At 43.3% G+C, this 25,872-nt stretch overlaps 1 protein-coding gene across 1 annotated transcript; it reads right to left on the bottom strand.

The window, feature by feature from the left end:
- On the bottom strand, positions 1–25,872 carry PTTG1IP (PTTG1 interacting protein). Its single transcript, XM_065410387.1, has 7 exons — positions 25,719–25,872; positions 12,861–12,913; positions 7,434–7,542; positions 4,015–4,120; positions 3,811–3,876; positions 2,423–2,469; positions 1–185 (listed from the first exon to the last, which is right to left on the bottom strand). Exons 1-7 carry the CDS (start codon positions 25,816–25,818, stop codon positions 142–144), a joined length of 525 nt encoding a protein of 174 aa, XP_065266459.1. The 5' UTR covers positions 25,819–25,872; the 3' UTR covers positions 1–141.

The following is a 25,872-nucleotide window of genomic DNA, read 5'->3' on the forward strand; positions in this document are numbered from 1 at the left end:
GCAATTTAAGGCTATCGCAGCATCTCAGTAATTTTATTTTTTTGGTGTTTGGAATACAAAGTCTCTAAGCCTATACTGTAAAGCTCCAGTTGGCAAAGGTAGAGGAGCTTTGGTGTTGCGTGGTATTTCTAGGAAGACCAGTTAGTTTTCAAATTTGGCGTAAGGGTTCTCTTCCTTAAACAAGCCTGCAAAGAAAAAAGCTCCAGTTAGAGTAATACATTTCAGGATTGGAAGGGAAGTGGGGGTGGGAGAAGAGTAGACAAGTTGAGTGCACTCTGATCTTAGAAATAAATCAAGCGTTTCTTCACTCAATACCAAGTCTGCTTTTGGTCACTTATGCAAGTGTTATGACTCAGTACACAGTTTCCCTCCCATCTTTAAAGGTTTAGAGCCCCCAAAGGTATTTAGAAGCCTAACTCCCATTGATTTCAATGGAAATTGGGTGTGTAAATACCTGAGGCTCTGAGCATGACTGTACGGGCTTGATTTTCAAAAGGGACTCAATTATTTGCACTGCAAATGCTATCATTTAGTTATACATTTGTACTCGCAAATCAGGTAGACATTGAAGTGGTAGCACTTATACCCAAAACAATGAACGCTGCATTTAAGTATTTCTGCCCTGCAAGTCTAACAGAACCCAATTCCATACTAAGATGTTTGTGTAAAGCAGTGGCAAATTTCTCTTTAAACAAAACAAAAACAAAAAACAAAACAAAAAGAAAGAAAGGTCAGTCATGTATTGGCTCTTTCCTCTTTGAAAGATGTTTAAGAAAACAACTGGAAGTTCAAGCATAGGGCTGATCAAAGTGTTTTTTGGTAAAGGTTGGAATTAAAGGAAGAAGTGTGTTCTGAATGAGAGGTCTGGCTAAATGAAAGCTGCAGTAATTCTCCCCACCCCACTTTCCTGAAAGATGTAAAAGGAAAAGTCTGCACACAAGCTCTGCATTGTTAACCTTTCATAGACAGCTGGAAGGAGTCACCAGCTCTACCACAGCCCCTTCCCAAAGGCTGTCAGGCTGCTGTGCCCCCAAGGCTTCTTTCTCCAAAGCAGCCAGCACCAGCTCCCCCACCATCCCTAATCATAGGAAGACAGAGCACACAGACCACTGAGTGTAACAGGAGAGAGCTGCTCACATCCTGGGAGCTGTGCAGCAGGGCTTTGGACCAGGCCAGAGCATGAAGACAGCACAGACTTCCTCATGGCAATAGCTACTGGCTAAACAGAGCCTTCCGGTTCCTCTCCTTCCCCAAAAACATCAGGCCCAGCAGCCTCATCAACTCTTCCCTCATTCCACAAGAGGAATGGGAACAGCAGGCAAGAGGACTTTGTAGAAGACAGTTAAGTCCTCATATCCACAGAGTTCATCCTCTACAGTTCAACATCAGCTACAAGTAAGGGCAAGTCAAGGCCTTTCAGCCTCCTCTCTGTGGCTGCACTAAGAGGGACCCACCCAGGGCCCAGTGGCTTTCCCTGCCCACCCCACCCAAGGGCAGCAGCTTGAACATCAGGCTGTGAAGGCAACTCTGAAACATGGACTCAAGGTATTTGTTTATTCTGCTACCATTGGCTGCTGCTCCCTCAACTGCCCAACCTCACTCTCTCAGATTATGGCCCTCACCCTCCTCTCACCTCCTTTCACCCACTCCAGGATCTCTTCCCTCACTTCAGCCACAAGGAACCCCTCCAAAGAGGGAATAAGGGTTTACAGACACACGGCACAAGAGGATGAAAGGGATGAGAGCTTGATGTCACCTGCTCCCTTTGGTCCAGGCTGTGAGCCACATACTCTCACTGGGTACACTGTTACTCACATGCGCATTCTGCCTGGAGTCAATCAGCTGCAATCGCAGTCTTTGCTAAACCCACTGCACACCTCACACAGTGGCCAGAGATGACCACTGAATAAATTCCCCCACATGCAGCCAGTTCCCCGACAGCCCCCAACCTCACTGCAGGTGAAGAATCTGACCCTACAGAATTATTGTGGAGTAAGGTGCCACTTCTTGAAGGAAGAGTATCTGGCCCATTGGCTTGACAGGTTGTATCCTTTGGCTTGCATTATTTTTAATCACGCATCCTGCCTGGAATCTCAGAGCTTCCTCCTCACCTTTGTTTTGGCAGATTTCAATTAAACCCCAGGAAAGCAGAAAAAACAACATACAGAACAAGCTGACCTGTGTTCCTATCTGGCACTGTGGAAGGGCTGTGTCTGAAGTGTTCACTGTAACTGCATTGTTGTGTTCCTCCCTAAAGTGCAACTGATTATTTGGTGGTAGGGAAGACAATGGTTTGTCTTAGTCTTCCCCACTAGTCATGCAGTCAATGTTTTGTTTATAGCAAGGTATCATAAGTACTTTAGTGCAATACATGGATTTGAAGAATCACTTGAAAAAGAAAGTCACTTCTCATGAATTTTACCATATTTTTTCCGGATTTCATCATGTCGAGATTTCATCTCAGCTCTCCTACAAAAAAAATTAAATGAGACTCAACTTCATTACCTTACACTTTTTTTTTTTTTCTCATCTGTCTCTTCCTATACTTTTTCCTCCGAAGTAACTGTTTCTGGAGCCAACATACATGGGGGGAGGGATAGCTCAGTGGTTTGAGCATTGGCCTGCTAAACCCAGGGTTGCGATTTTAATCCTTGAGGGGGCCACTTAGGGATCTGGGGCAAAATCAGTACTTGGTCCTGCTAGTAAAGGCAGGGGGCTGGACTTGATGACCTTTCAGGATCCCTTCCAGTTCTATGAGATAATATATGGAGATATACCTATTTATTTATATTTATACATAGGGTTAGACGGTTACCAGTCTGCATACAGGTTGTGTTTCCCTGCCCCGAAAAGGCCGTCATGAGAAAAAAAAAAAGCATCAAATGCAGCAACCCAGGACTCAAGTGGAAACCTATCAGAACTAGTTACAGTACAAACAGATTATAAAAAACTGTTAAAAGAACTAAGTATGCAGTGTTGTTGCAGCCATTGGTCCCAGGATGTTGTAGCAGTTGGTCCCAGGAATTAGGAAGACATGGTGGGTGAGGTAGTATCTTTTACAGGATCAGCTTCTGTTTGTGAGACAGATCTGTGTAAGCTCAAAAGCTTCTCTCTCACCAACAACAGTTGGTCCAATAAAAGATATTACCTCACCTACCTTGTCTCTCTAAAAGGAACTAACTGTTTCACGTTCTAATGAGTTAGTATGTTAAATCAATGTTTTCAAATCTTCCCAAGTTTATGTATCTTGACAACATACTTTTAATTTAACAAGTTCAACCAGTCACCTATAGAAATAGTAGTCTCCAGAGATGCTTGATAATATTACATTAAGATTAAAGCATTAACCAGAAGAACAGGGCCTCACTAATGAAATTTACACACACAATACACAGAATTTTTTTAATCCAGTTGCACAGATTGCTGGTTGGAAGTAAAGTCATATGTCCCTTTGAGACCTAGCACTGGGAAGCATTTTTAGGTTCTCCAATGGCTAAGTACTCCCACTGCTGTCACCAAAGGAGCCCCTCATCTTATTGCCCATGGGGATGTTGAGATTGAGTCTGGATGCAGATACCTAGGACTGTGTACGTGATGGTACATTTAAATTACCAACCTCCCCATGTTATTAGGAGCCCGGTAAATATACAGGAGATCAATATTTTACAATTTGAGCAAGACTGAACTATAGCATCCCACTTCTACAATATCAAGACAGAGGTGTGTTGATCTGTTTACAGAAAGTTATTTTAAGCAGAAGATGACCCATTTCTGCCTTCTCCATCCCATTACCTCACATTGGGTACTCACCTCTCTTCTTGCCGTACTCTCCTCTGTTCCCGCTCTCTGGCAGCTTTTTCATCTTCTTTGTCTGGCCTGACAGGAATAATAGAGACTGTCTTAAACAACCATCAACGGACTCTGTTTGGCATTCACCAGGGTTTGGGCATCTAATTAAGTTTTGTAACTTTCTAAAAGTGCTGTACAGTAGGGATTAGACTTTCAGATACTTGCTTTTTGCTCTTCTTTTTTCTGCAACAGCAGTAGCAGCAGATGCAGAGAGCAACAAGGATCACTCCTCCTACCACAGACATTGTGATGATCAAGGCTTCAAAGTTCACTGAGAGTCAAACAAAACATTTATAAGTACAAAAGCGTATGAAGATGTTAAGAAAGTGAGAATTACAATCTTGAGGTCTTTGAGTTATGACACAGAAGCCATTGTTTTCTGGAAGCTTAGTTGCGTTTAAAAAGTCAGAAATATTAGCTTGACCTATTTCAATTTTTTTTGTTTTGTTTTCTCCTGTAGAAAGCAGTACAGATATTACAGTCAACTACAATCATCCCAAGCTGGAAGGCTACCACAGTACAGGGGTGTTATACAATTAACTGATGCATAACTTAGGGTTGCCAGCTCTCCAGGATTGTCCTGGCATCTCCAGGAATTTAAAGATTAATCTTTAGTTAAAGATTATGTCATCCAACGAAACCTCCAGGAATATGGCCAACCAAAACTGGCAACCCTAGCATAACTGTACACTTTAGATACTAGCTATTACTGCACCTATCAAGAACTTGCAAAGACACTGATGTGTTCTGAGATGTCAGACAATGGTTCCTGTGGAAATAATTACCAGCTAGTTGGTATGCTTGTAGGGTGAAGCAATTTAAATATAACTTGATATCAAAGTAATTGATGTTGCTATAACTTACTTGAAAAATTGCAATAGCACAAATTTTAAAGTTAGAATTTATAGCTAAATTATAAAAGCAGTTTTAAGCAGTCTTATTTCAGTCATACGACTGGTAGGGTGTCTTATTTAAGACGTTCTGTAAGCAGACAACAAAACAACATTTTCCAGATCTCTATCATCCTGTCAGTTGCTCAAGGCAAATATACCTAGCTGGAAAGCTCAGACTAATTGTTCAGATATGGTTTTTAGAAACTGGAATTTCATCAGCAGATTAAATCATTTAATGCAGGGGTTCTCAATTTTTTTTTTCTTTCTGAGGCTCCCCCAAACATGCTAAAAAACTCCATGGTCCACCTGTGCCACAACTGGTTTTCTGCTTATAAAAGCCAGGGCAGGCGTTAAGGGCAAGCAGTGCAATTGCCACAGGGCTCCCATGAAGCGAAGTTGCTCAGGCTTTGGCCTCAGCCCCAGGTGGCGGGGCTCAGGGCCCCGGGCTTCAGCTCCATGCAGCGGGGCTTCAGCTTTCTGCCCTGGGGCCCAGTGAGTCTAACACTGGCCCTGCTTGGCGGACTGCCTGAAACCTGTTCGAGACCCCCTCCCCCCACCAGGGGGCCCCGGACCACTGGTTGAGAACCACTGATTTCATATGTTTCAATTAAATATCCCTCAAGATTAATTTAGCAGAAATATCCTTCTTATTTTTAATTCAGGCTAATTTCTTACTGATAGTCTTCCCAAGAACTCTGGACAATGCCATTTCAGAGGTGGGCCAAGGAGACAGTGTACTACAAGCTGGCATTGAGCTCTAACCTGCAAGCCCAGATCGGAGGTCCATTCGCTCACCTTTAAGTGTATTACCTAAAACAGGAGTAGACTTCAGTGGCAGAGCTTTTGGACCTAGCTGAAATTGAAACACCTGCATGAAATTCACCCCTGCTCAGAACTCATCAAAAGTTAATATCAGTCACTGTTTGCCAGGCTCTGCCCTCATCGCCTTTTATTATACCCTCAAAGTTTGTAAGCCAGTGCTCGAGATATTATGGTTGTGATTCCATATCTGTATCAGGCAGGAAAGAGTCAATTTGCCTTCATTTTTCCACTCTATGCTGTAAAGTTTTACTGTTTAACTATCCCCATCAGGAGTAAATGGAATTGGATGTACCACACCTACTACGCAACTGCCAAAGATCAGAGCTGTACAAATCAGACTCAGGAAGGGACACAATGTTTTGTCCCTTAATGCAAGTGATTAGAAGGTAGAACACAGTCCTTGGAGAACACCCTGTTAGAATTTAGGAAAATTGTGTATACATTTTTTTATTAGGATTCCCCATATGCTTAGCATTTTAGTCATGGCCAAGACAGACGCCTCCCACGAGGCTGGTGACAACAGAAACCATTACACAACAAATGAGCACTCTGTTCTAAAGGAGCAAAAAACATCTAACAAGGCACTTCAGTTCCTTCAAGGAAATTTAATGCAACAGTGAATAGCTCTTTATGTAACCACTACTAAAACATTAATAAAGACAAAGGCAAAGGCTTATAAGACAAGAGACTCAGAGAGCAAACCTAGATCAGCCATGTTTGGGTTCACTGGGCAATGCAGAGGCAACACATCTTTGTCTTTCTCCTCAAGACTGCTGCATGTGTGTAACTTCATTTATAGACTCAAGGCCAGAAGGGACTGTTATGATCATCTAGTCTGCCCAGCATAGCACAGGCCAGAGAATTTCACCCCATAATTCCTCCATCTAACTCAATAGATAGTTGAACTAGAGCATCTTTTAGACAGCTATCCAGGCTCATTTTAAAGAATGAATTCTGCTATGACCTTTAATGAAGAGATCCCTGCCATATACTATGACACAAAAGGGAGGAGAAGCCATTCTTAAAACTTGTACAGCTCCAAATACCTGCAGATGTGCCACATCATTCCCTTGGTTAAACGGGCCAGCCCAATGCATAAAGGGCAGGAAGAGGGGCTTGCACCCACAGGAACGGGAGGCTGAAATACTGTGGATCCCATATCAGACATATATAGTGGTTCAGGTAATATCTTTTATTGGACCAACTTCTGTTGGTTAAAGAGAACTTGTTCTAGAATATGGTCTTGTTCAGCCACAAAATTACTGGGCTAAATGGGCAATCACAAAGTGAAGTTCTATGACTAGTACTATACAGGAGGTCAAACCAGATACTAGTAAAGGTCTTTTCTGGCCTTAAAAAAAAAAGTAAGTATAGATGGTATGTCACCATTCATCTTGCAATATTAGCTGTATGTCACTCTTCTGCTCTTCACCATGCAAGAGGACAATGTGGCCCCTGTTCCCAGATTCTAGCCTGTGGACCACCAGTAGTATAGCAAGCATTTGCTGATGTTCTACAGAGACCTGGTTCTTCTTGTTTCCGGCCCCTAAACCATATGAAGAAGTTACTATCACATTAAAGGCTTTCCAAATACTACTTTTCTATGTAGGTAGGTAGTCACGAGTTATTCTATTGACCGCAGAAAAGGAGGTGGTCCAGAACACACAGCATTAAGATGTGGTATTTGAGAACGCTTGATATAGCTAGGATCTCTGTTAAATCATAGTGGCATCACACTAGAGAAACCTGGGGAAAGTTCCTTCTCTTACGTCCAGTGTACAAACAACAAAGGCTGTTGAATTGATAAGGTGCCACCCATTTTTAATTACTGTACATTTTCCACAAAATCGCTAAGTAAAATCCACTTACCCCAGCAGACTCCCCAGCGTGCAGAACTCAACTCACAGAGAGAACGAGGAGGGAAAAGGTTTTTAACTGGATAATCCATGCATTTCTTGTTGCTGCTGCACCAGAGACACTGAAAGAGAAGCAAAGCAAGTGAGATGGAAGTGCAAGATTATTTGAGTGCAATGATACTATTAGGTAGCAAAGGCTATTCAAGCTAAGAGCATTGTAAAGAGCCAGGCAAGTTTACAAACTACAATGCATGACATGCTTTACCATATTCCAATATATTCAAGGGCACAGGGCTGATGAGAGTAATCTGTATTTGACTACAGATAGTTAAGGTGATTGCTATGGTTAAGTGTTAGGTTACATTGTGCTGTGGATATACAGAATAGCAGATTCCTGAGGCATGGTGAAAGCTCAATATCTGCACTTTTGAAAAAAGTTTGCAAGTCATGAATGTCATGCTTTGCTGGTGTTTGTTGGTATGAAAGTGTGCCTCAACTAAGGCTGTCCAGAAACAAGCTTTGTAAATAGCTATGGGTTTATAACAGTTACAGTACATTTTTGTAATATAAAAGGCTAAAATATGCTTCCTATATGAAGGTTGTTGAATAAATAAGGGAGGAAACTTTGTAAACAAATGGAAATGTCGCTTTAAGTCAGGACTTAGACTTAGTTTGGCAAGTCAACTTTTAATATGCAACGTTTGTACTTTTCATCCCAAAGCAAATATGAGTGAAAGCAAGCCACTGATTTTCATACCAAACATAAGAGTGTTACAAAGCATTTTCCCTGGAGCCTACGGGGAATGTTATCATTAGAACCCTTAAAATGCAAATAATCACAGTCAACAGTAGACAGTAATGCAAAGGCTTTCTGGACTACAAGGCTAAATAGTTTCATGAGCAAAGCATTCAATAACTATTACAGAACCAGGGAAATATGAAAGGTTAGTGTCCACCCTAGCTAATTTTTCTTTTATCAGATTCAGTGTCTTCACATACAGTACTCCCCCTCAACTATCACAGGATTAGGGGGAAGTAGTTCTTGAAGTTTCTCTACAGGTCCTGGCACAGCTCTTCGAAGCAGAAGTTTGTGGGAGTTGCTGAAGCAAAGTGGAGATTTACAAGTTGTTTTTTAAAAGGACAAAAAGAGGCCTCAGGGTTGCTCACACTACCTCATAAAATGGGAGACATATGCTCAGGATTGCAGTAGCTCCAGACAAGAAAGGAATCAGGACTATGGGACAGAGCAATCATGGTACAGCGAACAGAAAGAGCACGCAGCAACGCATTCAGAAACCTGGAGATTAAGTAATGGGCTGTAATACTGGCCTAATTTCAGTTGTTGGGTTTAGTACGTGGGTGCTGGTGGTTTGTGCTATACATTAAGTCAGACTAAATGATCTGATGGTCCTTTCTGGCCTTAAACTCAGTGACTAAGTGCTCCTTATTTATCTACAGCTTTTGGGGGGTTCTGTTAAGTAAGATGTGCACATACCTAGAGTAACTGTGTGATCTTAGTATAACATACATCCTCCCTTCCCCTGCATCCTTTACCCACTACTGTTGCATCTTGTCTTGTATTTAGATGAGCTCTTTGGCAAAGGAACTTGCCTTTTTTGTTTGTTGAGGTGAAGACCTAAGTGTGCTGGGTTCTTAACATTTATAGTGCAGGATAGACCAAATGAGCCAATGGAGCTGTGCCACCTATGCTTCTGGCCTATGGTAGCACTAGTATACCAGCAAAAACAACTATAGGACTTGGTCTGAGCCAATGTGGTTATGCTGGTAGTTTGAATTCTTGTGAAACAGGAAGCATGTGAGTGGGCAGTGTTTTACAGGTGCTTTGGGGAGGGAAGGGGATGTATGACTGTCCTCTTTTCCCCTGGCCCCAATGGAAGCACAGTGACTAGAAGTGGCATCATGGAGTTCCATGTTTTCTACAGTGTAGTCAAGGCCTAAGATGACAGTTTCAAAGACATCTGGAGCTGTAGTATAGCCAGATCCTTGTCTGACAGAACCTTTTTTAGAACCAGTTCAGTTAAACCTTTAACTAAAGGTAAAATTTAGCCCTACAACTGGAACTTGAACAAGTTTGTTGACATTAAGACCAAGGTTTGAAAAGTTTTCACAGCTACCACTCACACCAGTACCTCCACCACCTCTACCCAAGACTACACCTATTTATACTGTTTGATGGGGGAATGGAAGATATGGGAATCAAGTCTGTCCTGCCATCCACCTATCAAATCTAACCCAGATGTCATTCCAAAACACCCAGTTAGTAAATTCTGGGCACCAACTGGTATCTCCTCATATAGGAGCTAGCCAGTTAGTTGTACAATGCTTTCATAATTCTCCCTTGTAGAGAAAAAAAAATACTGTGTTCAAGATAATTAACTATCGTGTTCATGTTCAGTCTTATGATCCTAGAACAATGGGCAATACAGTTAAAGACTTGAGCACTCACAAGACTATCGTCTGATTTGAGGCTGCTATGAGAAGTGTATCACATGAGGAGTTTAAGGAGAAGCTTATCAAAGATTTGATTACTAGTATCAGGAAATACTCAGGCACAGTGATGCAGGTTAGAATTACTGACCTCTCACATACTCCAGATAAATGAAGCTTTCTTGCTTTACCAGATATAATTAGTGATGGAAATTGATCGTAGAGCTGCATCAGGACTGGACTGTGACAGCAAAGTGAATTTTTCCAGCAGTTAACTGTATTGTAAAGAAGCTCTAAAGCCGATTTCCAGTGTAATCTAGATGAGTTGATTTTTATTGTTCTTTTATGCAAGTGTCAGCATTGTTATGCCCAGTGTTATTCTAAGCCTCTTGGGATATAGTATTTTAGATTGATTTCCCACAATATCCTCAGCTCAAAAGCTGGGTTATATCAGAGATGCAGTTTATTAGGCAGAGCGTGAGGAACAACTGACCCATAACATTACTGGGGGGTGGGGGGGGGGGGGAAGTCTCTTCATTGCTGTTTCAGTGACCTCTTAGGGTCTGTCTACAGTGCAACGGGGAGGCAGGATGGCAGCACATGTAGGCGTACCTCCCTAGCTTTGATCGAGCTAGCTTGCTAAAAATAGCAGTGAAGTCACAGCAGAACAGGTGGTGGTGTGGGCTAGTCACCTGACCACCCAAATATATAATCAGGATCACAGGTGGGCTTGTGGCTAGTCTAAGCCACTGTACCTTCACTGCTACTTTTTAGTGAACTAGCCTGATGAAAGCTAGGATGGGTACACCTACAGGTGCTCTCATCACATCTCCTGACTGCAGTGTAGCCAGACCCTTAGCTGTTCATAAAGGAAGCACAACTCCTTCCAGAAAGAAATAAAGGATTTAAATTCATTATATGATATTATATTCTTCAGAACATGGAAGCCACAGGATGGCAGAGTAGTTCTGGTAAATCTCCGTAATCCAGAGGTGGGGTTTAGAATAGTCTGCCTTTCATGAAAGCCAGGGGCAGAATCCCAGAAGCAACTAGACATTTTTCTTAAAAGAAATTCAACATAATTGTCTCCCAGAGCACAGCTGAGTGGAACCTATGCATGCTGACCCAGTCACGTGTTAGGGGTATTAACCTTTGTCACCTGGAGGTCAGGCGACTGGAGCCCGGAAATAGGATTGAGTTTCTTCCCATCACTCCTCTGTCACCCCTTTATCAGAGGAGTTATCTTCTGGTGAGGGACTTTTCCTCTTTGTTTCCATCAAGTCAACTAAAATTGGTACTGGGCAAAACATGCTACATGTTGTGCACAACAAGGACTCTTCAGAGGTGTGACAAGCTTTCAACAGCAACTGAAGATGTTGGAGGGACTTCACAGGCTAAGGACACTACTGTTGCAGTCTCAATAGAAGTCTGGCTTGATCTAACTAAATAACCAGAGCCACACAAAAATAAAGCCAAGACAATGCAAAGAAGTCATGGTACTTTTCCATTATCCCCACTGATGCCACAAAGTTCTAGGCTAAATCTATATTGTGGAAGAAGCAGAAACAGGGCTGATTGATTGTAATCCTGAACTCCTTATTATAAAAGGATTAACAGATCCAGATTTCTATTTCTATTCCTATTCAAAGTTTGTAAAAAAAGGTTATGTCAGTTTACTGGATCAAAAAAGAGAGAAGATTGTGTAAGTAGTGGAAGACATGATAGCTTTGAATTCAAAGCTATCCTTTTTATAAGACCTACAATTCCTGCATAGCCAGCTCAGCATCAATTGAGCATATTTTGAATACATAGGTTTGGCTTGGTTGGAACTTTGTAATAGACTAGATGCTGAAGAAAAAAATATATATATATCAAGCGTTAGAGTTTCAAGAGAAGATACAAGAGAGCGGAAGGCCCAGTTAGACTAAGGACTCAACTGTATTCTACTCAGAAATGTCCCAAATGGAAAGCTTGCAATGTGCCTTTCTAGGCATGAGGAATAAACTTGTTTTTGTGTTTACTGTTTCATTTCATAGAACACTGGAGGCTCTCTCAATTTCTTACATTCCCACAGTTAGGGAACATTACAACTCTGAACTTGAGCTCAGAACTGACTGGTATAAGGGACAACTTCATACCTATAAATGTATGGTTTTCCCTAGCCTTAGAGCCACTAAGTTTCACCTATCTGCACCAACATCCACCTTCATCGGATAAGCAGTACAAATTCAGAGACATGTTAACTCTGAGTTTCTCAGCAAGCCAATTTAAAATCAGAGCCCTGACAGTAGGCAGTTAGAGAAAAACCCACAATGTCATTAGAAGACATTTCAGGTGGAGGTCATCAAGGCCCACAGTCACTTTTAGGCCTTCCACAATTGTGTAAGGTTTGCTTCAGTAAGACTACCTCTATACTTGAATTAAAGAGCCAAAACTTTGGATTTTTCCTACCTTTAGAGCCAAACCTTCAAAACTGAGGTATTTGATAACTTCCCCTACCCGCATCTGAATTCCACTTGGGTCTAGGAGTGCTAGAGGAGAGACTCGATTTCCAGCATATCCTCAGATTGTTGTGATCTGTTCTCTCAATCCACTCAGCCCACTGGAGAAGTGAGGCAGTTTGGCCAGCACCCACACAGTGGCAAAAGGAAAAGCAGGACTCCAAACAGTCCCTCAAAATACTGGAGGGGAGCAGCAGGTCATCCAAACAAGGCATGTGACAGAGAACGTCAGAACCTGCAGGGGAAGGCAAGGTTCTTTAGGAACCCTTTCCAAAGGTTTGGATTCAACATTTAAAAACCAAACCAAACCACCACCACAGGTGCTTAGCACTTGCAGCTCCCTTTGTAGTCAGCTGGCATAGTGGCTGCTCCCCACTTCAAAATGCGGAGACAGATCTTGTTCAGAGTTTTGCAAAGCATCTGAACTTTGACAGGTTGAAACAGCAAGTTCACTTACATAAAAGAAGTAGATATGTTTTTCTACTACTTACTGAGACATTTTTCAGGCACTCTTCACAAGTTTTGTTTGTGTATTGAAGACAAGCTGTGGAGAGGAAAAAGAGCCACATCAGTATTTAGCTGGGCCCATACAAACAACATATTGAAAATAAACATTTAACTTTGCTGTATCCTCACAGCCAGGCCATACACATACAGTTTCTAAAAAACCAAAAAAGCCTTGCCAGACATTTTTGCTTGACTAGTTACTCTGTCAAGTGCAGCAACTTCTTGCCTTATTCTTGTGTACTAGTGCTTTGTCTCAGAAAACTGGAGAAGCAGCACCATACCATCAGTATATTCCCACTCTATTTGTGTACATAACCATCTCTTGGTAGAGGCTCCTTTCCACATAATTATCACATGTTGTTGCAATTCTCTTGCCATTTGTGTAACACAATATAAATAGTTTGAGGAGACACACACAGTCTTGAAACTAGATAGCATTACTGCAAGCTTATTATGAAAAGTCTCTTCCATGCAGGTTCATTTTAGGCTGTCTAATGTTTAACTATAAAAACATGCAAGCTACCATAGATTTAATCCAATGTTTTCAGTTAATGTTTTATTACTTAATTGTTGGGGAAGCAGGTTATGCCAGGTCCCAATTATCAGATTTGCAATTAAATAAAAGTTTTAAAAAGAACTCCACCAATTTTGCTCAGTCTCCCATTCACAGTGACCCTCTTGATGAAAAAAAAAAACAACTGAGCTGGTCTTCCTCTTGGTATGAGAGTAATCCCAAGCAGGAGGCTCAGAAACATTAGTTGCAGTTTTTAGTTTTCTTCAAATCCAAGCATGCAAAATCCTTCAAACTACAACAGATCATGATTTCTGACAAACACTCTTCACTACACTCTTCTGTTAATATTAAGCCCTGTTCACGGTAATCATATTCTGTTATCTATAAAGGACAAAACCAAACATAACTAAGGTGAAAATATGGAGAGAGCATGAATTGTTTCCTGACTATTATACACTCAGGATAAATTGTCCCTGAACTGAAGGGCTTGTATACTTCGTTGGTACAATACCTCAGTGGTTTTAGGTAGTTATAAAAAGGTTTATATGTTTTTGTCATTGTGTAGAAGCTTAAACATGCAATGTCTGCAGATTTTAATTTACGGAATGCACGGAATGCATGTTCGCATCTTCAAAACACTGATTTTTCTTCCATATAACTTTGAGAAGCTTATGGACAAGTTAACACTACAAATCCTTCCCTCACATTGTAAACATGAAAATGGATGCAGTGATCTGCCAAAAGCAAGGAGGGTCCAACAGTATCTGTTTTTTAAATATCGCAAATTAAAATACAAACAGTTTGGTATACAAAGTATCCATAAGCCTACATTTTAAAATGCCCATTTAAATCAAAGTGGAGGAAGAAAAATAGCCCAGACGTTAAGAACCATGTTTGCTGTGTTTACATATAATTTTGGTAGCCTTGCAACAAATGCTTGCTCTAGATCAGATGAACTTTTTCTTTATACATAAAGTTCTAAAACAAATATTCAGAACTTGATTTTTTTAATTAATGTTAAATATTTCACTTTGTTCAGTCAGAATTATGTCATCCCCTACAATGTTACCATTAGTGGGCTGAGCAACAGGTGTTCTCCTTTACCACGTTAGTTAATTTGTTCTTATAAAAACAAGTGATGTAGACATAGAACTCTCAAAAGGTGAAAAGTTGTCAGGCATTATGATTGAACCTGTGGGCTGGCTGGCCTCTGCCCCCACACCTCCATTTGGCCCCCATGCCTTAACTTAAACACGATAACTCATGCCCTATTCTTTCAGTCTCCCTGAGAGCCCAGGTCCATTTTCTTAGTGTGACAGCAAGTAGAGATGACCGGGGGGGAGGGGGGAGGGGGGAGGAGGGGAGAAGAGGCAGAGTGAGGGCAGCCGGCTTCAGCAGTGTTACTGAGCATGCTCAGTACAAGCCAAGCAGCAAATCTGGAGGGGGCACGTGACCCCGCATGCCCCACCCTCCACACATCGCCTCTGGTTCCCAGATGAAGTCCAGCTCAATCTCAGTTGGACAGAAATAATTTCAGTTTACAAGAGATTAGGAGCCACAGCAGGACCCTGTAAACAGACCACAAACATATACAGAAGGCTGTTCCTTGGGGATTGCTGTGGCCAGAGTATAGCCCCTGGAGCTGCTCAAACTTACTTTGGAGCTGGACCAGTCCTGGGCAGCTCCCAAAATTCAGCAGTGCAAAAATGGAATAAATCCATCTTTACTCTCTCCATCAGCTGTGACAAGCTCAACATGGCTTCCTGTCAATCAAGGACTGCTTAGCCCTGAGTTACAAAGTCTCCGATAAGCAGTATATTCCTGCACACTTAATATGCCAATTTTCTCAGTTCCTCATTTCTGGGCCTGACTGGTTCCCAACTCTCCCCTTCCCCAATCCCCAGCTGGACTGCAAAGAGGAAGTGTGCTCTCCCAGCCTTCCTTTCACATCCCTGCTCCTAAGAGCCTTCAACTCTGATACTATGGTGAGAGTCATACAAGAGCTTGTCTACACAGGGAGTCATTCAGGCACAGCTATTCCTGAATAAACTCCATGCATAAACGAGTGCCAAGTATCTAGATAGTTAGCCTCTTCCTTGTCCCACTTAGTATAGTGTATGAACACTGCCACTCCTTCCCCCAACACACATACTTTCATAATTCCCCTGCCAACTACCTCCTAGAGCAGTGGTCTCCAACCTCTTTATGCCCAAGATCCCTTTCTGAATTTAAGGGCAACCCAGAATCTACCCTGCTCCTTCCCCAAAGCCCAGCCCCACTCACTCCATCTGCCTCCCCCCCACTGCTCACCCTCCTACTCACTTTCACCGGGCTGGGTTGAGGTTTGGGGTGTGTGTGCAGGCTCTGGGCTGAGGCCAAGGGGTTTGCAGTGTGGGAGGGGGCTTTGGGCTGAGCCTGGGGCAGGTGGTTGGGGTGCAGGAGAGGTTGAGGGGTGCAAGTTCTGGGAGGGAGTTTGGGTGCAGGAGGAAGCTCCGAGCTGGGGCAGAGTGTTGGGGTGCAGGAGGGGGTACAGGGTGCTGACTCTGGGAGGAGGGTCAGAGCTGGGGTTCGGGGTGCAGGAGCGGGTTTGGGATGTGGGATCTGAGAGGGTGGTCAGGGCTGGGGCAGGGGGTTGGGGTGCAAGAGGGGGTACAGGGTGCTGACTCTGGGAGGGGGGTCAGGGCTGGGGTTCGGGGTGCAGGAGTGGGCTCAGGGCTGGGGCCTTATCTCCGGCAGCTCCCGGTTGGTGGTGCAGCTTGGCTGCCGCTAAGGCAGGCTCCCTGCCTACCCCGGCCCCACGCCACTCCTGGAAGGGGCCCCTGCTGCCCCTGGGGGAGAAGCGGGGGGCACATGGCTCTGTGTGCTGCCCCCTCTGCAAGCACCACCCCTGCAGCTCCATTGGCCACAGCTCCCCGTTCCCGGCCAATGGGAGCTGCGGGGGCAGTGCTTGCAGGCAGGAGCCCCCTGGGGCCATGCTAGCCACTTCTTGAAGCGGCCTGGGGCCAGGGAGCCTGCCTTAGTGGCAGCCCTGCTGTACCACCAGAGATCACAATCGACTGGGACATCCTCTAGGATGGACCAGTCGATCGCGATTGACTGGTTGGTGACCGCTGTCCTAGAGGATGTCGATTCCTCCATATTATGGAGTGGCAGTAACTACTCTAGTGAAGGTTGATTATGCATTACGTATATGCATTTAGAATGTGAACTCCTCATTATGTCTGTAAAGACATACTTTGGGAGCACGAAGAATTGAGAAGCCAGCATACAGATGCTTGTGACAAGAGCCTTTCATTCAAAATGTTCATAAAACGCATTGGAATCACTAATGAGAAAGGCATCACTCCTCTGACCTATAAGGTAAGAGATTCCTTACTGCCTTCTTCTGAGAATAAGACTTCTCTCAGTTGGAGGTCAGAGGAGTTTTAACTCATCTGTATGCACTGACAGATAAACCTCAAAGAGGGAAGGAGTACAGCAGTATGGCCAGCCCTGCAAAGATGAGGTGGCAGCTGGGAACTAGCTAGGCAACAGCATCAGGAAGCGAGGTCACACTTAAATTCATACCATGTGAGTCTATTGCTACCTCTAGGGCAGTGGTTCTCAACCTGCAGCCCAATCAGCACAGAGCTGCGGCCCATGTGATATCCTCAGGGCCATACAGGTAGTATTGAATGCAGCCCACTATGGTAAATAGTTTGAGAACCACTGCTCTAGAGGGTATATCTACACTGCAATAAAAGACCTAAAGTACATCCACAGCTGGCCCAGGTCAGCTGACTCAGGCTCCCAAGGCTTGGGCTGTGGGGGCTATAAAATTGCAATGTAGACATTCAGGCTCAGGCCGAAGACTGGGTGTGAGACCCTGTAAAGGAGTGGGCCTCAGAGCCCAGTTTCCTGCCCAAGCCTGAATGCCTACATTGCTATTTTAAGCCCCACAACCCAAGCCAGCTGACTCGGGTTCTGAGACTTGGTGCTGTGGGTTTTTTTATTGCAGTGTAGATATATCGTAGGCATCTGACTCTTGTAACAACACATAGTTGGGTGAAGACACTTAATATATAAGTAATTAGACACTAATAAAATAGATTATAAAACACTGATATCAATACAAATTCACAGTGATCATTATTTGGAACAGGTTTAAACCATTTGCTTAACATTGTAAAATTCAGACAATATTCTGTGACAAGTAGCATTTTAAACAAAAATCTGTTTTCCAAGAGGTTTCTGCAGCAATGATCTAAAGCAGGGGAGTCAAACCTATGGTGTGTAGGTGAGATCCAGCCCACTTGATGCATTTGTGTGCCCCAGATGGCTTATTCAGATTGTGCAGAAAGGCAGAGTTTTAGCTTTCATTTACAATGAAGAGCAAGTTTCTAACTCTGACAGTAAGAAAAGTTTTCAAATGTAACCCAAGTCCGAGATGGCAGGGAGCTTGAAATAATGTCTCTGAGCTGTGAACTCCCCCTCCTGCTATTAATCTCACTGGAATGTCAACCAGAGAGTCTGCCATGACAAGCAAGCTATTGGGCAGCTGGAGGAACATGCAGAGAGGACTGATAATCCCTCCGAATGCTACTAAGAGGGAAAACTTTAGGGACTTAACATGTCATAGAGGACACACAAATAGCAGCCCAGGATAGACAGAGATGGTGGAGCCTTGTGCATGCCATAAGTGATGTCTGACACCCAGGAAGAATTCAGAAGAAGGGTCAACTCTCAAGCCTAACACTACCTTACACATTGTTAGCTATTTAATTTTTAATCGTGGTATTAGATAGGATAGGCAAAAGTGAGAGTGAGCCCACAAATGGAATGGGATGCTTCTGCAGGGAAGGAAATGCAGAAGAAAGAAGGAGACGGAAAAAAATGGGAAGTGGGAAACATAACAGAAATAGCTATGGTTCTAAAAGGAACATACTTTTCCCCAGAGTTGCTATGTTAAACTTAACAAGAGGCCAGGATCCTCAGATAGTAAGTCAGCATAGCTCCACTGATGTCAGTGGAACAACACTTATTAAACTGGCCCTCAGCCAATATTCATTTATACAATAGGCTATAATCCACCCGACCTTTGTTTAAACTGTGCACGGGCATCAGGAGAGATCCTCTCTAGATTCCAGGAAGTACATCAGCTCCAGTTTATCTCCAGCCCCCAAGACCATGATTGCAAATAGAATTTGTCCCTCTTCAAAAACGAGACAGCTGATTAACAGATTGCTCAGCAAGGGTACTGTTGATCTTCAGTGCCAGCATCCCACCTATGACATGGTGGACTGGATCCTCAGCTGATATCAGTCAGTGCTTCAGTCAAAATACACCAATTTACACCAGTGGGGGATCTGGCCCTGTATCTTTGTTACCTCTGAATCCATGGTCCACCATCTTTTCTGATCAGTATACTTGCTGCTGTGTGCCAGAGCTCAGTAAATAAAATAAATCTTCTAAATGACAGGTCTCCCCAATAGTCCCCATTAACATTCGATAGTCTCTTGGTTACCTTAGTGTGCTATAGCTCCATGTTTCCTCCCTTCAACCAAAACAGAGTGTTAGAAATAGAGGAGACAAGACCTCTAAGAACCCACTTCACTAGAATGCTATCTTTCAACTTATCTGCCTCCTCCATCTAGTAAACTTCAGAAAGATTATCTCCTTTTCAAACATAGAATTTGAAGAGCGTTTTTAATTACTGAATGTTTAAGGAGTAGTTGAGAAGGTTGCCCTCTCCCAATTTTAAAATATCAGCAGTACCCTATTTTGGGGGGCTACATCTACTTTTCTTGATAAGATTTTAGTGAAATTATTGAGCATTCAATCAATGGTCTGTGGAAGATGATGCACTACATATTAAAACACCTTTAAAATATCTTTTGTAAACCAGAAAAGAGAAGGGTATTTGTCCATAAGAACATTTTTAGTAATGGTTTTCCATTAGCTACAATGCAGCTGATCAGTTTTGTGTTTTCATTTACAGCAGAGATCAGTCACGTGATTAAGGAGCAGAGTTGTGGTTTCTTTCAGGTTTATATCCTCAGGGTACAGCCCTTGAAGTGAGTCAGCATTCTATGAACATAGGTAAGATGTAGAGTGGTGTGTAAACATCTCTATTTTAGAAGTCAGACTCTGCACTCCTAAACTAGATCTGAAGCAGAGACTTTATAAACTACTAATATTCACTGTGTCATTACTATCCAAGTTGAAGGAGTCGTGGAACAGCCACTCCACACCCCTAAGAACAGTTACAAATGTTGGGGACAGAAGAGAAATCTCATGGGACTTTTATGAGAACACTAATTATATAGTTTAAAAAGTACAGTAAATTTGTGATTCAGTCCAAGATCAGTTAATTCAAGCCAGCACTATTGTTACTGCTGTTTAAGAAGTCCCAATTTCTAAGATCTTCTGACTTTCCAGTCCTTGAATTGTTCAGTTTTGATTTAACAATAATGCAGCTTTAGAACAGTTAATTCAAGCAACAAGCTGATGTGCAGCAAATATAAAATTGGTCAAGTTTAAAGTCTGAATTAAGCTACATTTGCTCTTCTGCTGCTTTCTACCAGCTTGACAGATACTTTGTATGATACAGCTCATTGAATAAACAAAGATACTGCTAACTAATGTAGCAGAATCTCACAAATCTACACTATTGGGAGAGCCCTAATACAAGATAAAGACCTTTCTGCATTATGGTCTGTCTAGGCTAGGAAAGAGGTCCTTTAAAAAAATTGAGGTAGCCAACATGATTTGAAGTGCCTCTTAACACAGATGACCTCTCTCCCCCCCAGGTTACAAAGTGGATAAAAACTGATGATTTTGGTGGGGGAAATCAAATAATTGGATTTTTTTCCCCTTTAAATAAGATTTTTCATTTTATTTAAAATTTAATAATTTTTTCTTGTTAAAAATAAACCTGTTTAAAATTAAATCTGAATTTAATGGAAAATATGCTAAGGCCTAAAATTATAATAATTAAAACATTTAAATAAAAATAAATATGCTGAATCCATGAGCCACTACCAAACACTAAGTTAAAGATTGCACTTTGGAGGGCAAGCTTTATAAATACGGCACAACAGGTCATGTTCTGTATTAAGAGTTTGATCCTGTGGGGTTTCCAGGTGCTGTGCTACTGGGGGTAAGAGACTGAAATTCATCTCTCATCAGGATCATTTCACTGAGCCCACCTGGATAGTCTCTCACTCCTATTTTATAGCTTCTCTCTCCCTGAGCTCTGATTGGCCCAGTTCTCAAATTATGAATATGTATAACTCTACCCCTCATTCATCATTTTCTAACCTACTAACATGTACAATTAAGAAGCTGAAAATATTAAACTCTATAACTCTTTAAATAAATGTATATAGTTATAGTGTACTCTCTTAAGTAGCAAAAAGATGTACCAAAAATAGCATAAAGGCTCTGTTTAGTTGTAAGTCAACATATTTTAATGAATACACCACCCAATGAGAATGCATCTTTCTTTAGAATTAACTGAAGTACAAATGGAAAAGTTGATTGAAATTGATTATTTAAATCTAGACTTTCCACTTTAATTTAAATCATCTACCCAGGTAGGATAAAGAGGTACACTCTTAAAACACACCAGCTTAAACATCTTAAAATTCTAGTGTAGTGATAGAAAGTTGTAGTTTTTAACATGTTTTAACTAGAGGGGAGCCTAGGGTTCATCTTGACTAATTAATAATGCATGTCCTAGTGTGGACAGACTCTTAGTGTAGACAATTTAATACTTTTGCAGTTCTATTATCCAGTTCAGTTTTCATTTTGTTTTGAAAAGCACCTACTTTCACCCCTAATCTAGGAAGACCTTTAGTGAGTGCTAAGGACAGGACCAGTGAAAGTGACATTCTTCACAGGCTAATCAGGTAGAGCCACCTCAATCCTTGGCCCAGCATTCACTGAAACCTTGAGAAAGGCCTACAATGTTTACTACTGGTGCTATTGCCTCATACTGCCCCCCTCCCCGCCCCCGCCCATCTTCTGCTTCTGTTCTTCCAGCTTGTGCAGCTGTTAGAATGCAGGGTGCAGGGCCAGGTTCTTTGTTATTTCACTTTGTTGAAGAATGAAGAAAAGCCAGTATGACATAAAGCAGGGTAGTATGCTATTAGGAAGCTTGCTGCCACCCTGCTCTCTTTGCCTTCAGAAGAAACTCTGGGAAGCAGTGACTCTGAAAAGGACTTTGAGGGTCCTAGTAAATAATCAACTAAACATGAGCACCCAGTGCAACACTGTGGCCAAAACAGCTAATGAGATCCTTGGATGTAACAAACGGGAATCTTGTGTGAAGTAAAGTGGTTATTTTACCTCTGTATTTGGCACTGGTGTGACTGCTGCTGGAATATTGTGTCCAGTTCTAGGGCCAACAATTAAAGAAGGATGCTGATATATTGGAAAAGGTTCAGAGAAGAGGCACAAGAAATTAAAGGATTGGCAAACCTGACTTCTAGTGACAGATTGTTAAACTAAATAGACTCAAGGAGCTCAAAGAGAAGGTTAAGGGGCAACTTGATAACAGTCTGTAAGTACCTACATGGGGAACAAATATCTAATAGGCTCTTCAGTCTAGCAGACAAAGGTATAACAAGATCCAATGGCTAGAAGTTGAAAACGGACAGTCAGACCGGACATAAGGCATCATTTTTTAACAGTGAGGGTCAATAACCACAGGAACAATTTACCAAAGGATGTGGTGGATTCTCCACCAATGGAGATTTTAAAATCAAGATTAAAAAAAAATTGTTTTTTTAAATCTAAAGACATGCTTTAGTTCAAACAAGAATTTTTTCAGGGGAGTCCTATGGCCTGTGCTATGCAGGAGGTCAGATCAGTGGATCACAGTGGTCCCTTCTGGCCTTAGAATCTAGGCATCTGGTAATATTGCTAGATTCCCACTTACTCTTTGGTGATCACATAGCAGCAGTCACCTGAACAGGTGCAAACAGGGGTGGAGGTGGTTAGCCAGGCACTAACCAAGAAGTTGAAATTTTTTCTTTTCGATTCAATCTTTCTGCCATGGCCTATGCCTTTGTAACCTGAGGATTAGACTTCTGAAATGCGTGAGGGGGATGCACTTTAAATCAACTCACAAACGGAAACTTGCAACAAAGGTGGCAGCTTGCTTATTGGAGAAGTTTCTCACAATGAACACCTGACATCAGTGCTTCATGACCTGCACTGGCTGCACCTTGGCTTGAGTGAATTGAAGGGGGTGGTTTTGACCAAGAATCTTAAATGGCTTGCAACCTTCCTATTTGAGATACCTCTCTCCTTGTGCCATGTTATGGCAGCTGCAGTCAAAGCACTCAAGTTGGAGTCCCCTCAAGAAAAGAGGGAACTATTGGGTAGCGTCAGGGTGTTTTCTGTGATGGGCTGTAAATCTTAAAATTTATTCCTCACTGTAGTCAAAAGTCACATGACATCAGGGCACACTTCAAAACCCATCTTCTCCTCTTGTCTGGTTTGGGGAAGCTGCCTTGTTGGTCTGTAATTGTAAAGCATGTCCAAGGAATATATAGCTTTTTGGAAACCTTTTACAGTTTGTGAAAATCTGATCACAAGACCCAAAACCTCCACCCTAAGATTTTGAAATCTGTTAACTAGGAGGAAGAGGGTGGAAACACTGCCTTGGGATGAAGGCAGTTATATCAAGTGAAAAATAATGCTTCAAACTCAAATATTTCTCACCATCCATCATGTTTAAGAGATGCATTCCATGCATTTGTAATACCACTCTGGCAGAGAAATCAGGTAGCCTGTTCAGACTTCTCTGGACCTTCAGGAGGTTAAAATAGAACCTTGCCCTTCCACACATGAACAAGCCACCTCTCAAAGCCTGAAACAGGAGCCCCCTTTATAGCAGTCAGCTATTACTAAGCAATAAGCTATTACTTCATAGTGTTTCAGAGATACAATCTTATCAACACAGTGAAAGGTTAAAAACTAAAGTTATCAAAACTAATAAAATACATAGCAATACACGGTCCTTGCTTTATTTGTTCACTTACCCACCAAGTCACATAATTCAGTAACTGACATCCCTCCACGGAAAATTCGTAACAAAACTACAGGAGAACTTCAATATGTTCTGTAACTTAGACTATCAATAGACAAACACAAACTGCCTACACCATGAATTGATTGCAGTTCAAAGTGGGTAAGTAGTATATTTTTAATTAGAGGGACACCACACCACCAAGTTAAAATCTAGCCAATTTTAAGACAGGAATTAGAAGTAGTTTCAGGCACCCCCTCCAGTTGCCATGATATTTGTTGTGGTTTTATGATCATGTTTCCAGTGCTGAAAGACTTAAAACACAGAGGAAATAGTATATATGGTTGGTTTCAGAATGCTGTTTTCTCTAATCTCTCTCCTTAGTCATGTTAGGTGTTACTTGTAACACTAGCAGATAAACAAGTTTTCACACAAAGGTGTGATTTTAAATTGGTGTTCTGCTAACAAGAGTTTGTAGAACAGGAAAAAAGACAAGAGCCAAGACAATTAATGAAGCTTAAAATTTTAAACTGACAGACTCAAAAGCCTTCTATTGCAATAAGTAGAAAGCACAGAAGTTTTGTTGTAGCATTACTAAGTCTTTAAATATATAAAAAAACTAAGTCTTCAACGTTGGTTTTATAGTCACAAGTAAATATCACAAAATGAAACCTATTTCATCAGAAAGTCTGCTAAATCACTTCAGTGAATCTTACAAGAGGAGCTACAAACAAGGCAAGTACTATCAGAAAATATAGTCTATGTATAGCTACTAACTTTCTTCAGTTATTTGTGATTCACCACAGCAACGTTCAAATTCAATGCACATCTTCCAGAAGTTAAGAGACTGACGTTAAAGCCACTACCACAATGGGGATCTACTTCCAAGACAGATGTCATCTGACACAGTTCTAGTTTCAAGATTACATGCTGCCTAACCACATTTTAATGACTTCCCTGATTAGCACACTCCGTCCAATCTTTGATAAAGCAAGGCTGCAACATGGCCCATTGTGTTTGGAAGACTAAATACCGAGACCAAGTATTGCAAGGCCTTATCTTCACGGCGAGAAAGGGGTGCATTTTTCCTCTGTGTTAGCTGGCAGTAGGGAAAAGCCAAATGAAGACCAGACACTAGTCAAGTTGCTGTGTTCAAACAAGTAAGCAAGTAGAGGTAAAACCTAGGCTCGCAACTCCACCGGCTCCATGGGAATCTACCAACTGCCTTCTCTCCGCTAGAGGCTAACGCGAGTTGTCAACAAGAGCAGTCGCAGGGCAGGAGGGAGGGCATGGGTGGAGGGGAGTTAGTCTCAGATCAGCGTGTGGGACAGGACACTTGGGGGATGTGTGGGGCAGATGGGGTGAGACTAGGGTGACCAGATGTCCCGATTTTATAGGGTCAGTCCTGATTTTTGGATCTTTTTCTTATATAGGCTCCTATTATCCCCCACCCCATCCCGATTTTTCACACTTGCTGTCTGGTCACTCTAGGTGAGACACACCAGAGGCAGGAAGTGAGGGGCAGGACACCGGGGGGAGCGGGGAGGAAGTGTGAGGCGGGGGGGGGGGGAAGGCAGGGCACCAGGGACAGAAGAGACAGGGCAGGGACACCGAGGGCTGTGCGGGGCAGGCTGTGGGGAGGGAGGTGCGGGGCAGGACACCGGGGGGGGTGGGGCATAGGGGGCAGACACCCGACGGCTGTGGCGTGGGGAGGGAGGTGCGGGGCAGGACACCGGGGAGGTGGGGCATAGGGGGCAGACACCCGAGGGCTGTGGTGCGGGGAGGGAGGTGCGGGGCAGGACACCGGGGAGGTGGGGCATAGGGGGCAGACACCCGAGGGCTGTGGTGCGGGGCAGGACACAGGGGGGTGGGGCATGGGGGACAGACACTCGAGGGCTGTGGTGCGGGGCAGGACACAGGGGGGTGGGGCATGGGGGACAGACACTTGAGGGCTGTGGCATGGGGAGGGAGGTGCGAGGTGGGGCATAGGGGAGGTGGGGCATAGGGGGCAGACACCCGAGGGCTGTGGTGCGGAGCAGGACACAGGGGGGTGGGGCATAGGGGGCAGACACCCGAGGGCTGTGGCGTGGGGAGGGAGGTGCGGGGCAGGACACGGGGGGGGGGGCATAGGGGGCAGACACCCGAGGGCTGTGGCGTGGGGAGGGAGGTGCGGGGCAGGACACCGGGGAGGTGGGGCATAGGGGGCAGACACCCGAGGGCTGTGGTGCGGGGCAGGACACAGGGGGGTGAGGCATGGGGGACAGACACTCGAGGGCTGTGGCGTGGGAGGCAGGGCGGGCCGGGGTCTCTTACCTCCCTCGGACGCAGCAGCCGGGGAGGCGCTGTCCGGGGCCATTGCCAGCAGCAGTAGCGCAAGCGGGGCGCAGAGAAGGAGCCCGCTGTCCGGAGCCATCGCGGGGCTCGCAGCTGTACAGCCCAGCGCGCGCAGCCACCTCGTCCGGCCCCG

This window comes from Emys orbicularis, chromosome 9, assembly GCF_028017835.1.
Source record: "Emys orbicularis isolate rEmyOrb1 chromosome 9, rEmyOrb1.hap1, whole genome shotgun sequence".
Lineage (NCBI taxonomy): Eukaryota > Metazoa > Chordata > Testudines > Emydidae > Emys > Emys orbicularis.